Genomic DNA, 15,916 nt, shown 5'->3' with positions numbered 1-15,916 from the left:
AATCAGTCTTAAATAATCAATAACAGCTTTGGTGATATCAAGCACAATATAATTGACTTCAAGAATAGCACGACTCAAGATCCAATTCATAATTGTGACCTCGGGAGTCCTTTGCTTGAAAGTATATGTAGATCGATACTGGGTGAGCAGAGGACAGAATCAAACTAGTGGGGTGAAGTGTCCTCGCAGCAGTAACTACTTGGCTTAAAAAACTTGGGTGAGGCATGAGATTAGTGGTGTACATTTACGCTCCCTGTTTAATGTATGTTTTGCAGCAATACTAAAATGGCTAGGCAAGCCTGGAATCAGGCCCCAATTTACCTCAGGAGTGAAATAATGTCGGACTCCCTGGAGCCTGTAATTTCAGATTGCTTCAGTTTGACAGAGCATGGAATACGAATCCCATACTACATCAAACCTGTTTTACAAAGTGTTCAGTAGGTTTGTTGGATACCTGGGCAGTTTGACTTTCTACCATGATCAATTTAAACATTCAGAGGATAGGGGGTTTCCCCCTCCCTAGTTTCTGAGAAAAATAATAAATTTTTAACAGTTGAGAGATTACTGTGCTTTCACAAGTTCTTTGTTAAACAGGACTGATGTAGATTCAGACAAACAAAAATCAAATAATGTAAAAAGTGTGCTGCCTCACTGAAACAAACTTGTGGATACACTCCACAAGAATAGCAAAATTATACCTCAACAAGACAGGAGAAAGCAGCAAGCATGAAGAAAGTAAAAAAAAATCAAAGACTACTATTTAAGAATGTTAAAAACAACAGCTCTGCAGTTAAATTTGATAATATAATTTTATTAAAATTCAAACAGGATCCTTTAACTGTTTTGATTCAAGGAAGGTAGGGAGCAGTAGGGTATTTTGCTGTTTAACAACTTATGTACTTCTCAACTCCTGTAATGCCACTCCTCAATATGACAGCAGTGAAGAAAAAGGTCTTCATACCTGCCTACCTAAAGAAGGTTCCTGTTAAATAATGAACACAGACAGCTCTGGGACCATACACCTGCACAGCCTGCCTTTTACTGCTTGAAAGGAGAGGCCACAGGGGATAGGCAGAAGGTGCATGTCTGACAGGGCCAGGACAGGCTTCCTCTGTGGTGACAGCCTGGGCCCTGCCTCCTAGGCCTGACCCACCATAATTCCTTCACAATGCAGTGGCAATGCAGCTGACAGTAGCAGCTGCGCCTCCTAAGCGAGATGGATGGAATTTTCATAACTATTTCCCCAAGTTACATTTCACCTTCAAGATAATTTATGAGCTGCTCGGGAGCCTTGAAGAGACAATATGCTTGCCATAAAATTAACTGTAACAGTCTTGTAGGTTATAATTAACAATGGGAGGGTAGCACCAACTGGATGAAACACATGGTATAATTGATGATGAAACTGGGAAATTAAGGAAGCTAACACTATCATTACTGCACACGTCACTCCAGTAAAGCTTAAACCTTCTGAGTGTTAATTACAGCCCCCCGCACCCTGATGTGGGTATGAGTTTCTGAGCCGGGAGGAGACACTTTATTGGCAAGGCCACCTTGCACCTGGGCTGACGTACATTGCATATTCTGCCTGGAAGAGAAATATGAGTCTAACCAACACGATCTCCTGAACATCTGTCGACAAGCCTGACATTATTTCCAAATACCTGTATGTGGCTCCTTAGGTGCTTTGTAAGCCAGCTAGACTTGTCCATTCAGGGTTTAGAGCCTTACTTTGCCTTTCAGTGAGCCAATAGCAATTTAACTTAATGAAAAATCTCATTAGTAATGAACGAGGAACAACTGTTCTTTTTTCTAAGCTGCTTTCATTAGGCTTCTCTGCACAATTAATTTTAGCAAAGCAGACAGAAGCTCTTTTCACCTCTACACTAACACTCCTAATTCTTTTCTATAAAGTCTCAGCTTTCTGAATCCCAGGCCTTTACTTCATCATTTTCAGTAGCCTGCCGATTTATCGCTTTTGTTTCCTCTTGTGAATTCCAAAAAAATCTTAGAGTTTAGTTTTAAAAAATCCACTCCATTGTCCTTCACAATTACACATATCAGTGTGAATAATGAAGAAGAAAGTATCCTATTTATCCTTGAAAAGGAGGAGGTGTAAGGATTCAAAAGGAGGAGACAACAAGAGGAAAATGTTCTAGAGGAATCAAACAACAACTGGTGGCTGTTAAAATGTAGCATTTAATCAAACAGTATTTCTATTGTCTGTAGGAGGGCTCACAACTATTCAGCACAGTCCCGATTTATTTCAGAGCCAGCAGACTAAAGTGACACAGGTGAAGGACAGAGGTAGGGAAGCACAAAGGGTCATGGCAAACAAAGGGAATCCAGTATAACTTAAAATGCACTCGGGTCAGAGGGCTTTGCGGGCAGCTGAACATCGAGCACAACTAAACGTCCGACATCTTCATTTGGAGCTGAGCTTCATTCTCAGCATTTTAAGGCCGTGCTCTCTGCTTAAGCATGGTCTGCCGTCCTACAATTAATCTCATCCTATTCATCACAATGTGAACCTCCCTCTCTCATTCATCATATATTCATCCTCAACTATACTGGCCCCTTTTCCTCTCACTTTTTCTACTTAATCTATACTTTTGATTCATTATGGGTCAGTAGATCTGCATCCACCATGCCTTTTTTCTGAATCTGTCCTCCCCTAAAAAGGCAGCCTAGAAGCCAGATGGGCATCTTTACAGTCCATTTATCAAGCCCAATGCATCCTGCCTCAATAAGCATTCAGCATGTTTATTGCGTTAATGTGGTAAAGCGTCAGTGTAATCTGCAAATAATTTTCATTATTGTATTCTGACCTTACCAGTCTCTGCAGTTCGCACAGAGAAACAGACAGACGAATGTGTTTGAAAATCTCACAGCTGGCAGTTTTAATGTTAGCTTGCCATCCGTAACACCTCTCATATTTTATTGACCAAGTAACGACCTTTACTCTGAAAAGGTCAAGAATGTTCAGTTCAAATGGCCTGAGCAGCTCTTGAACAGCTATAACAGATTGCCCATCAGAAGTTATGTTCTGGCAAATAAACTGCAGCCTTTACCTCTTGTGATGTAGTCACTTCAACACATTCAGGAAGTGTGAGGTTGAGGGCTGCTCTTATCAAATCCAGCTGATCCCCTTCATCAGTAAAAATAAATTGGTGTAACAACAGTTTGATTTTTTTTAAAAAGACACAAGTGTAAATCATTTCTTGTTTTGGCACATATTTTTCAGTGTAATGACAACGGCCTGATCTCTGCTAGAGTGGCTTGGAAGTATCATGGCAAATGTTTTATAGCTTTCAACATTGGGCAGTTGATAGATACTATTGTTAGTCTTTCAGTCCAGATGACACGGGTCGTCTCAGCTTCATAACTAAATGTCACCTTAACGCTTTGATGAAGTAAACTGAGGTGTGTGGTAACAATCTGTTAGAGCTACTCTAGTGCTTCACATGTTCAAGGTGGCTCACTGGGTAGAAAAAACATCAAACAAGAAGGGGTCATAGGTGTATCAGCCACCGGGGACAAACTTTCCAGCAGAATTTCAAGACAGTTAGTAAAATCACATTTCAGATTCTCCTTCAGCTTTAGGTTAAAACAACTCCTTAGCTGCTGCTAAGCTTCCTCTAAGCATTTTGAAATGCAAAATCATTTCTTTAAAGGTGGTTACCACCTTTGATTAAAATGTTCAATGCAAGGAAAGATATCTTAGCCATCCTCCAATCCCCACCCAGCATCAAAATCTCCTTCACAAAAAAGTGCCATTTATCACTTCATTGATTTTTTTTCATGAAGGAATGGGTGCTGTTTTACATGCACCACTGGAAGTAATGGTTACCACAAATACTTGATGACACTGAAAGCAAGTCTTACCTTACCGTCCAGATCTTTCTCAATTCTTGTCGCTCTTCAAGGAGTGGCAAAAGACAACGGATAATTTTCTGCTTTTCCTCGAAACTCCATCCCGTCTTATTGATTTCACACAGCAGAAGCTTTGTCTAAAAAAAAATTAAAAAGCTGACAATAAAACTAAAAATTAATAAAATTGCCCTATGGCAAATAGCACAAGGAAAAAAAGAATCAATATTATCTTTATTACTCCCTTCTACTATGAGCAGATCAATAAAGTAAATGAAGTTAATGATGACCCAAATGGATAATATATTTATTTCCAGTAAATCAAGTTACATGGTGCACTCAGGGTGAACCTTTACAATTTTAAATAATTGTTTACAAGTTGGCCAGCACAGCAAAGTTAAGGGTCAAAAGGTTCAGGTAATTCGGAAACCCTAAACAGAGATGTTATCAAGAGAGACAGATACAAGAAAACAAAATCATTCTTCACATCTCAATTGCACATTTTGCCTGAGAACAACTGACTCGACAACTACCAGAAACTCTGAAAGCAGTGCTTGCTGTTTAAAACCATACCGACAATTTTCCCTCTAAGGTTTTCTGTCTCTCTTTCTTTATTAGTTTAATGAAGGTTAATGACAGATAATTGTCTTCTGAGGCTCTTTGTTCATTTCTTGTTGAGTGAGGCTTTCACATTTTTAAACTTTCATCCCTCTGAGTGCGACTATGTTAGAGACTACAGGTCAGGAGAACAAACAAACAGTTTGGGCAGTCCCATTGCCTGCCTTATCTCATTCTTCTGTTAGCAGAAGACTCAAAAGGCACAAATGTTTACAGGCTGATGAAAATTTCATTCCTCTCTTTCCTAAAATCACCAAACAAGCATTGGCATGACCTCTTCAGTATTCCAGAAGTGAACACTGCTTTTAAAAGGAAGCAGGTACGTACTAGGCCTGGATCTACCTGTTATTATCTTCCTGGGTAAAGGGGTAAATGATCATATAAATGAACACAAGCATTAAAACAAAAGACCAATCCTAATTGTTAATATCAAGGCCTCCTGGAAATTCTACGCATTTAAATTATACATTCATTTCAAATCAATCCACAGCTCCAAGTAGTTTTACTTTTATTTCATGTTATCTTGCTACATTTTTATTCCAAAAGACATTGAATACTGGTGCAAAATATTTACACCACTCTGTATTTTCACCTATGCTTTTCCACAGACAACTGGCTAGAATCAATGGACGTAAGGGATCAAAAATCCTGGAGCCAGAAGATAAGAGTGTTAGAGCCTGGTTACTGTTAAGACATGGTTCCTAATAATAGCTCAGAGGCGATGAGTTTTTTTAAGCTCACAACAATGTTAACATGTTATGACTTAAATATTAACTGCTCAGGTGACATGCATTTTTACAATTGAGGATAAAGAGAAAAATTCCAAGCTTCACTCAGCAATTTGTCTACTTTTGACGTTGAGGGAAAAGGATTTTGATTTTTCAGAAAAAAAAACTGCACTAGGACGGGGTTGTTATAAAGGTCAACTTCTTAGGATTTGAAGAGATCATTTCAGCTGCAGTTATAGGCCAACAAGCCTTGCATGTGAATGGGCGCAGGTACAGAAAACCAACTTCAATGCTTTTGAGACTATTCTCTAATTCTATGTGTGATTTACTGCCTAAGGCATGAAGGACCATATGGAACAGAGGAAACATTAAGTAATTCACACTTCTATATATTAATTGGCTCATGATTTTTATACTTGGTAGCTTTAACAAAAACAAAATGCTGGATATATTCAGCAGATCAGGCTGCATCTGTGGGAAGAGAAACAGAGCAAATGTTTCAGGTTGGAGACCCTTCATCAGAACTCCTGATGAATGGCCTCCAACCTAAAGTGTTGACTCTATTCTACAGATGTGGCCTAACCTGATGAGTATTTCCAGCATGTTCTATTTTTGTTTTAGGATTCCAGCAAATGTGTTTTCACTTGGTAGCCTTGCCTTATCAGACAATTTGGGGTTGAAATGTCTAACATGAAACAAGAATGTCCCAATTTTGTGATTTTATTGTGGCATTCGATTTGATGTTAGCTCCATATGCAGCACTTACTTAATGCACCAAAACTGTGCAAGGTCCACTTTTCAGCAACTGTTGTCTGGTCCTTCTACAACTACCAAAAATCTAAGGCAGCCCTATCCAATACACGTCCTTCTTTAAACCCTTCAGCTTTTAACCATTCGCAGCCACCCCCCAAAAAATACTTTGCGTGATTCAGCAAACTATGATTGTATCTCTAGTGACGGTAACTGGGAATTTATCAGGCTCTTAAGGCCACAGGAAAACAGCAGCAATGATAATCCAAGACTTTAGGGTAGGATTAAACATAACCAGCCTATTTTATGATTTAGTCCTTTTTCTTAACTGAACTATTTTAGTTTAGTTATTATTGTTGACTTTCAAATATTATCGGATGAAATCGTTTTCTTCGACAATTCACGCCATGTTGAATATGAAATAGTTAATTATATTTAATGAATTTTTATCTGGAATATTTTCTTGCTTACTTATTGTCTCACAGTGTATTATTTCACAACCCCATTCACCAGTATTTAAGTGCCTGTCATTTCCTTTTTTTTTAATTGATTCATTTTTTGTCATACAGATGTCACTGGCAAGGCCCTAGTTGCCCTTGAAGTGCTGCTACTAAGTCTCAAATGGCCACAGTTCTGGGGAAGATATTTCCTCAATGCAGTTAGGTAGACAGCTCCTGGATTTGATGAAAGAATGATGGCATGTTTCCACATTAAGACTGCGTGTGACTTGGAGGGGGTTCCTGTGATTGGTGGTGTTACCATGTGCCTAATGCCTTTGTCCTTCTTGGTATAGAGATCATGAGTTTATTCATTTTGTAGATGGTACATACTACAGGCAAGGTGCGCTAGTGTTGGAAGGAATGAGGGCAGTGGACATGGTGAAGCAAGCTGTTTTGTCATGGACGATGTCAAGTTTCTCAAGTGTTGTAGGAGCCGTACATCTAGGCAAGTGGGAAATGTTCCATCATAATCCTAATGTGCCTTGTTGATGGCAGAAAGGCTCTGGGGTGGCTCTTACTACAGAATATGCTGTCTCTAATCTGCTCTTGTGGGCAAAGAATTTATACATTTCTGGACAATGATGACCACGGGATAAACGCCATTGAATGTCAAGGGGTTAGTGTCCATCTTTCTGGAGGTAGTCATTGCCTGGCACTTCTGTGGCATGAAAGTTACTCGCCACTTATCAGCCCCTGCCTGAATACTGAATCCCATGCTCCAGATGATTTCACTTGCCATTGTTTTTTTCATTTTGGTTAGATGGTCTCAATCAGGTCGTATACTTACACTTCAAAAAAGAACTGGCCTTTGAGTCAGTCCAGCCCTACTGTTCTGTTCTTGTCGCTTTATTATGTGTACTTCTGTGGAAGGAGTTTTAGATTTTTGTTTACCTGCTACCAGAGTAAAGGGAAGCTGCTACTCCCTGGAGTTATTACTCCACACCAGCCTAATTTTAGCTCAGGGTTAAACAGGGCAGTTAAATGCTCCGTGTTAGCATTAAATGCACTTAATTTGATCAGGTTAGGATTACCAACATACTGGATCCTCTTCAAATTAAATGCTCAATTAACATACAGGGAGATTAGATTTTGTATGTTGACATGAAATGGGAATCCCTCCTTACAGAAGCTACTTTTTCTTTTCTACCTAACTTTTCCCCTTAGCTTCCTCTGCTGAACACACCGATGCAGCATTCTTGCCAGTATGATGCTAAACCCGCAGGATCTTGGCCACGTTGGCATTATTCAGGTGGCAGAATGTATAATGTATGTCAACATACTGTTCATCCAACAAATGTATCTAAATCAAGCCAAATCCTCCTCTCATACAATGTTTACATACACACACTTTCATCTAGGGTAGCTGGATGCAAATCTAGAGTTGGAACAGACCTGTCCTAATAATAAGGTGCAAGACCGACAAATCCTACATCTTTTTCAAGATGTAGGACATGTACAATTATCCCAATGAGGCAAGTTACTTGCACATGGACATAAGACTAAATCTGCAGGTTTTCTGGTCTGCTTAAATAGCAGCAGGCATAAAAAAATCTGGTTTTAGAAATGTTTTAAAAATGGTAAGAAACAAGCAAATGTTCGTATATGCAGAGATCATGGTGTGCTGGTTCATGAAAGACAAAGTTGGTATGCAGCTAGAGCAACCAATTAAAAAGGCTAATAATATGTTAGCCTCTATTGCAAAGGTTTTGGAGTACAAGAGTAAGGAAGCCTTGCTGCAATTGTACTGATCTTCAGTATCACATTTGGAGTACGTAATGCAGTTATGGTCTCCATATCAAAGGAAGCATAAGCTTGCCTTGGTGCAGCATAGATTTACTAGATTGATCCTTGGGACAAGGAGACTGTCTTATGAGAACAAATTGAGTAAGATTGGCCCTTACTCGCTGGAGTTTAAAAGTTTGAAATTATATTTTATTGCAAGTAAGATTCAGAATGGATTGACAGTTTAAAGCCAGTACTTAGCCTGGAAAGTCTAGACCTCAAGGGTACTGACAGGCTAAGGAGTTGGCTATTTAGGAGGGTGAGAAATTTCTTTATATAATGGGTTGCAAATGTTTGGAAATACCTGCATCAAAGATCTGAGTCACATGTTGAGTATGTTCCAGTCTGAAATCAACAGATTTTTGTACATCAAGGAAATCAAGAGATCAAGTGGAAAAATACACTTGGTACAAATCATGTGTGATCTACTGAATGCCAGACAAGCTCAAGGAGACCAATGATCTACTCCAGATTCTATATCTTATGTACTACTGTTGCCTCGCCAGCTCCCGAAATGATGATTTTGAATTTTTTCTGTGTTTAAAGATAAATCTTTTACAAACAAGTGCACTATAATGAGTAGAGAAGTTTTAGAATGGCACAATAAATTACCAAAATTTAAAATTCTCGAGGAATAAATTCAAAGTGGTTTGTTACACTTACATGATAAATAAAGGGAATTGTGGATAGTCAAGATGCATTTCATTACACTAAGTCATTGCTTATGGCCTGTAGTTTAGGTGGAAAGCAGGGGGAAGGTGAAGCAAAGGGGAGTGGGCTTGAGCAGCACTAGCCTGCAATATCTTGGTGGTCCTGAATTTGCAATGCTGCTCTTCTCTGAATCCGAGGAAGATTTCAAATTTATCTTTCTAGAGCATCTTCAGCTTAATTTCCCGTGTAACCTATCAGGACATACACTCCAAAAATGGCAATGTGGGCCTATCTATGTCATTAAACATCAATGTTTACACTATTTGTAAACTGGACACCCAACAATACTCCAAAGGCTGTAGCAAGCTGAGATTATTACAACTAACAAATCAGTACTTGAGTTAAGACCATTTATTAAGCCCTTCTTCCAGAAGAGGAAAAAACAAGATACCACGTTAATTTTAAAATTTGATTAAAAACATCATTTTCTGTGCTTCAGCATCCAGCAAACTTCTCACTTTAGTTTGCTCTAAAAGACTTTAATTCCAATGGTTTGTAAGTGCAATGTAATACTTTTAGTTGTTCATTAGGCTGACTTAAGACTAGACAAGAAAGGAAGTGGTCACTTCAGAATTTTCCGTTATTCTGCTTTAACCCTAACTCTTCAAATCTAAGAGTTGTTCCTTGTGCTGCCAGAAATGCATTCTTACCCAATCAGGTTCTTGAAGTTACAAAAGATAAGTCACTTGGCACCCTCTAATGCATGGGTGATTTACCCTCAGAGCAAGCCACTTCTTTTGCCTGACATCAATTATTTCAAGACAGAAGTAGGCTTTGCATACATGCCAGATTATATGAAGTGTAAAACATTGGCAAAAAAATGCTTTTGAAGAGAAACGAAAGAAATTACACTTGCAATAGGAACCAGCTGACAGTCTAGTCCTTAACAAGTGAATATCCTTCAAACCATTGTGAATGCAAGAGCAGAGGCCGTCCTTTGTTTTCTTTTCCTTAGAGTGTCCTTAACTCAACAGTTGCCTGCACGGCTGAACATATGTTTTTGCAGAAGTACTGAGGCAGAAAGGAAGTCTTTGTTGTAGTCCAGTCTTTTGTATTTAATTCTTTTCTCTTCTTGGTCAGATTCAAACACGTTACAGCAAGCACTTATGGTCCTTAATGAAAGCTGAAGAAGTCCGTCTGCTACATGCTTCAATAATGATTCAGAATTACTGGATAGAAGCAAGCTACAAAGCACACAAGCAAATGCATTTCATTGTTCTGGACTGTATGCTCTCTCCATGTATACATGCTGAAACAAAATTTCACTTGAAAAAAAGGGAAAAATATTTGCGTACAAAAACCTCAACACTATTATTATTTTAAATACTTAGATTTACTCTAATTATAATACCTGTCATGTGAATTCAAAGTGCAAGCAAAATGATAATCTAATTGTCTTTTAGGGATTGAGACACTAATAAGCAAAAGGGGTAAAAGATAGGGGTGTGGGGGGTTGAACAGACAGGGCTGGTAGGGGAGACGAAAGAAAGAAAAAGAAAGAGTAAGAGAGGAAGGATTTCTGAAATGATATGTGAGGGTCAGTGCAAGCACCAAAAAGGTCAAGGGAGCAAACCTTCCCCCCACCACCCCACCCCCACCACCTTAAAAAATATCCATTGTTAAATGAATAGATGAGGTTGTGGTTCGATGCACAAAGCTAAAGCTAAACAACTGTGCTATGGAGATACAAATAACGGGCTCCCATTGTGACAGTTCTACAATGTTATTTAGCTTAGAGAGCCCTTGCCTTGCACCCTCCCCACATACAACTTCTGTACACATTAATGAAAACAAAAGGAGGCAATTTAAATTGTAACCCTGCAGTAGGATTATCCATGTGACCTCAAAGGATAGTCTACTTGTGCGTAGCAGATAGCTTTTTGACTGTTCACACAAGAATTACTACAGTTAGAGAAAGGGAAGACAATTAAAAACAATCTAAAAAGCATGTTCTACAGCTGTCCAGGTTTTAGCTCCATCTGACCTTTGAGTGGAAGTTGATGAGAAAAGGAAGGAACAAGCTGCAAAGAGACTCTCAGAGGTCAAACATGTTGGCAAAGTTTCTGAAGAAACACAACTTTCCTTTTTTTTGATCAGGCACATGATTCACCAGTGTTTGTTTAAAATACAAATATATAAAAAAGCATGGTGTATGCTGGTAAATAATCACTCCTTTTGCATTGGGCTACTTGGAAGACAAATGTAATAAAAATGAGTGTACTTCTGCCACATGGGCCTGTTTGACAACCCCAAATTAACAAACCGTTAGAGCAACACAAACTTTAAAATGCAAACATTGCTCTAAATTGAACAAGAGATTGATTAAGCTGTTAGAACAAGTTAAAGGAATTAAGCAATATAAATATTAAAGAGATGGATGAGAAAAAGAAATCAAAAGGCTTTCAGACAACTAGAGCACTGCATTTGTAAGAGAAAACAAAACAGACTAGGAGGCAGGCTTAAAGGTAGATAACTCACCTCCAGGCACACTTGCACATTCTTTAAATTATCTTCTGCAATGAATTGGTTCTGTTATCCTTGAGGATAACAAATGAGGGAATAAAATTAATGACACCTTGTCCAAAATACAAAAGAAAGAGAAGCCTGGTTCTACATATCATATTGCACAAAAAATTTTAATTCTTGAAATTTAAAAGTTATTGCAGTTTTGCATACCTAGTGTTCATTTTGTTCCAGATGCTCTAATACTTGGCACCTTCATTACATACTTTGAATAATTAATAGTTAGTGAATGTTGCTTTGGACTTTATGTTATGCAAATTAGCAATCAAATTGGCTCTGCCTTGAGTAGACATACTGAGAATAGTACAATTCCCTTGTAGGTGAAAAGGGAAATGCACTAAAGGCAAAACAGTTTAAGAGAGCAGAGGGGTCGTGCCAATGATTTGTGAAAAATATATTTCTTTATTCATGCACATGATGCAGACATTTTTTGGAATGCCAGCTTTTATTCTCGATTCCCAATTGTACTTAAGAAGGGGTTAGTGAGCAACATACTCAAACTCCTGCAGCTTGTGATTAGGGTACTCTGGCCATTATGTTGTACAGGGAGTTCCAGAATTTGATCCACAATGACGAAGGAGCTGGATGTATGTCTAAGTTAGGATGGTGTAGAGCTCAAAGGAAAACACAAGAGGTAGTAATCATCTAACTAGTAAAGATCACAATGTCAAGGCGACTTAGTAAATTGTTGCTCATATAAAGACTTGCTACAGCAATCTTGTACAGTGAAGGGGGAGTGAATGTTTAGAGTGGTAGGAGGGATGCTTTTCATGCAAATTGATTTATCTGGATTACACTAGGCTTCCTAAATGTTGCTTAAACTACATTCATCCTAGGAGATGAAACAAATTCCATCACACTCCTGACTCTAACTTGGAAATGGTGAAAACGTGGAGAAATCTGCAAATGCCACAGAATATCCAGACATTGATCAATTCTAATACCCACATTATTTCTACAGCTGGTCCAGTTAAGTTTTTGGTCAATAACAATCTCCAACACATTGACGGTGGGTAAGTTCATTTATAGTATTGTGATTGAATGTCACAGAATGGTATTAGACTCTCGCTGGAGCTGGTTATTGCCTGAATGTTATCCAGACTTCATTATGGCCTTGGTCTAAGATTAGATAAGTTAAAATTGTTTTCTGTTGCGTATGGGGGCAGAATGCTTCAGTAACAGCAGAGTAGCAAATAGAATTGGATACTGTACAATCAATCCCACTTCTGACCTTATGATGGAAGAAAGATAAAGCAACTGAAGACAGTTAGATCTAGAACACAGCCTTAAGAAGCTCTAGCAGTATTGCACTGGAGTTATGATGACCAAAGTTAACAATCATAATTATCTTTATACTGAGCATGGATCCAACCAGTGCACTATTTTATCTCTGATTTCCAGCTTCTTAAATTTTACTAGAGTTTCTTCATGATAAAATCAGAAAAATTGCTTTGATGTCAAGGAAAGTCACTTTACCTCTCCTCTAGAATTCAGTTTTTTTTTATCCCTAGAACATAGAACAGTACAGCACAGGAATAGGCCCTTCGGCCCATGATGTCTGTGCCGACCATAATGCCAATTTAAACTGCACATCTGCCTGTACATGGTCTATATCCCTCCATTTCCTGTCTGTTCATGTGCCTGTCTAAATGCCTCGATGCCTCTTCAATGCTTCTATCGTATCTGCTCCCCTGGCAGCGCACTCCAGGTACCTACCACTCTTCTTCCCTTCAACCATTCAGTTCTTAAACCAGCCAGCATAACCCTAATTACTAGAGTTTCACAACACTATGACCACTTTGCACTAAAATGAACTTTGTTTTTTTGTTCTAGTTGTATTCTTTCTTGTAAAAACTGTGTTTAATTTATTTTTGATTTATGTTTTTCTTGTGAATGCTGCTTATAGGATGCTATGTGTCTGTGATGCTGCTGCAAGTAAGTTTTTTATTGCATCTGTGCATACATGTACTGGTGCATATCTCAATAAACTCTGACTTTGACACTTTGTGTAAAAAGACTTGCCTTGGAAATCTCCTTTAGACTTTCCCCCTCTCACCTTAAAGCTATGCCCTCAAATATTTGACATTTCCATCCTGAGAAAAAGACTCTGAGCACCTACCTTAATCTATGCCTCTCATAATTTTATACACTTCTATCAGGTCACCCCTTGGCCTCTGACACTTCATAGAAAACAATCCAAGTTTGTCCGACATCTACGTACAGCTAATACTCTATAATAGGCAACATCCTGGTGAACCTCGTCTGCACACTCTCCAAAGCCTCCACATCCTTCCTGTAATGCAGTGACCAGAACTGTAAATAATACTCCAAATGTGGCCTAACCAAAGTTTTATACAGCTGCATGCAACGTGACTTTCTGGCTTTTATACTCCCACCAATGAAGGCAAGTATGTGGTATGCCTTCTTTACCACCCTATCTACTTTCAGGGAGCTATGGACTTGCACCCCAAGATCCCTCCATACAAAATTTGTGGCTCAGAAGGAGGCTATTTTGACCACCATGTCTTAGGTTATCAATAAAGAGCTTCCCAACTTCGTCCCACCTTTCATCACTAGGTCTGTAGGAGTTCACAACTTGCAAATACACATTGAACTACTTTTTAAATGTGATATTTTCTGCCTCTACCACCCTTTCATGCCACATGTTCAAGATCCCTTTCACCTCCAGATATAGTTTTCACTTATCACACTTTTCCCCTCTAAGTGTGGTTAGACCACACTTAGAGTACTGTGTCCAGTTCTGCTCGCCTCATTATAGGAAGGATGTGGAGGCATTGGAAAGGGTGCAGAGGAGATTTACCAGGATGCTGCCTGGATGAGAGAGTATGGATTATGAGGAGAGGCTAAAGGAGCTAGGGCTTTACTCATTGGAGAGAAGGAGGATGAGAGGAGACATGATAGAGGTATACAAAATATTAAGAGAAACAGATAGAGTGGACAGCCAGTGCCTCTTCCCCAGGGCACCAATGCTCAATACCAAAGGGCATGGCTTTAAGGTAATGGGTGGGAAGTTCAAGGGGGATGTCAGAGAGAGGTTTTTCACCCAGAGAGTGGTTGGTGCATGGAATGTGCTGCCTGGGGTGGTGGTGGAGGCTGATACGTTGGTCAAGTTCAAGAGATTGTTAGATAAGCATATGGAGGAATTTAAAATAGAGGGATATGTGGGAGGAAGGGGTTAGATAGTCTTAGGCGTGGTTTAAAAGTCAGCACAACATGGTGGGCCGAAGGGCCTGTATTGTGCTGTATGGTTCCATCTCTTCCCAAATACTTCTATCAATTAATTTAAATTTATGCTCCCTGGTTTTTTGTCTCTCAGTTAGGGGAGTTAGGACATATGTTTCTTGATATCCTGCTTACTCTATCTAGGCCCTTCATACTTGTATACACTGTTAAGTTTCCCCTTGATCTTCTCCATTCCACATAATCTTTGCAATGTTTAGACCAAGGCTGTAATGAAGTCCAGAGCCAAGTGAACCTGGCACAACTCAACTGAACATAGGTGAGCAGGTTACTAGTTGTGGCACTCAATTATATGGTCAATGATTACTTTTGACATTTTACAGAAATCTAAGATTAGGAAGATGGAGTGGTAATTAGCCAGAATAGATCAGTCCTGTATTTTGTATACTGCAAATACCTGCAGAATTTTCCACTTTGTTAGTTGAATGCCATTTTGTGCTGGAGGTACAATTGGTTCTGGAACAGAAGTCTACTGTTACATAGCCAGGAGGCTGTCAGGGCTCAGATTTTGTTCCCTCCAGTGTGCTCAGGACAAGAGTGTTCCCGTTCAAGATTGGGATCAGGATGACTTTCTTTCCCCTCCAAAGGATAGTGAATCCTTTAGAATATTCTACCTCAGAGGGCTGTGGATGCTGGGTCATTGTGCAGTTTTAGGGGTGAGATTTTTGCACTACAGGTGAATCAAAGGTTGTGGGTATCAGGCAAGAAAGTAGACCAAGCATCAGATCAGACAAGATACTACTGAAAGGAAGAACAGGCTCAAGGGGACATTTTGTCTGTTTCTGTTCTTATTGTGGCTTCACCAGATTGGCACTTCGTTTTTAGGTACAACTGATCCTTGCATACTCTTCTACACTGTATATTGAACCAAGATACTGTTAGAATAAGGAATATGCAGGCCGTGAAGCTGTGGATTGTGGTGGGATGCATTTCTATTGCCACTGCTTATCCAGTGCATGGTAGGCCATTTTCTGAATGCTAGATCTGTCCTGAATCTATCACATTTGGTCATACCATGCAACAAGATAAAGGATGTACCAAGAGAAATCTCAGGTCTTAAAATCCAAAGGATTTTGTCTCAATAGAAATAAACAATTTATATAGAAATAAAAAAGTGAAAAGCAATAAACTACAGCTGTTGGAATCTGAAATAAAATTGGAGAATGTTGGAGT

At 39.1% G+C, this 15,916-nt stretch overlaps 1 protein-coding gene across 3 annotated transcripts in view; it reads right to left on the bottom strand.

Annotated features, from left to right (window-relative positions):
- Positions 1–15,916, bottom strand: part of fto (FTO alpha-ketoglutarate dependent dioxygenase) — a 282,289-nt gene that overhangs the window by 167,902 nt on the left and 98,471 nt on the right. For all 3 annotated transcript variants that reach the window (XM_052028261.1, XM_052028263.1, XM_052028262.1), the window contains one exon: positions 3,886–4,010. In XM_052028261.1, coding sequence (XP_051884221.1) covers positions 3,886–4,010 — 125 coding nt within the window. The remainder of the gene's footprint in view (positions 1–3,885; positions 4,011–15,916) is intronic.

Source organism: Pristis pectinata, chromosome 13, assembly GCF_009764475.1.
Source record: "Pristis pectinata isolate sPriPec2 chromosome 13, sPriPec2.1.pri, whole genome shotgun sequence".
Lineage (NCBI taxonomy): Eukaryota > Metazoa > Chordata > Chondrichthyes > Rhinopristiformes > Pristidae > Pristis > Pristis pectinata.
Note: the sequence above shows the minus strand (reverse complement) of the source record. Positions and strands in the feature narration are given on the sequence as shown.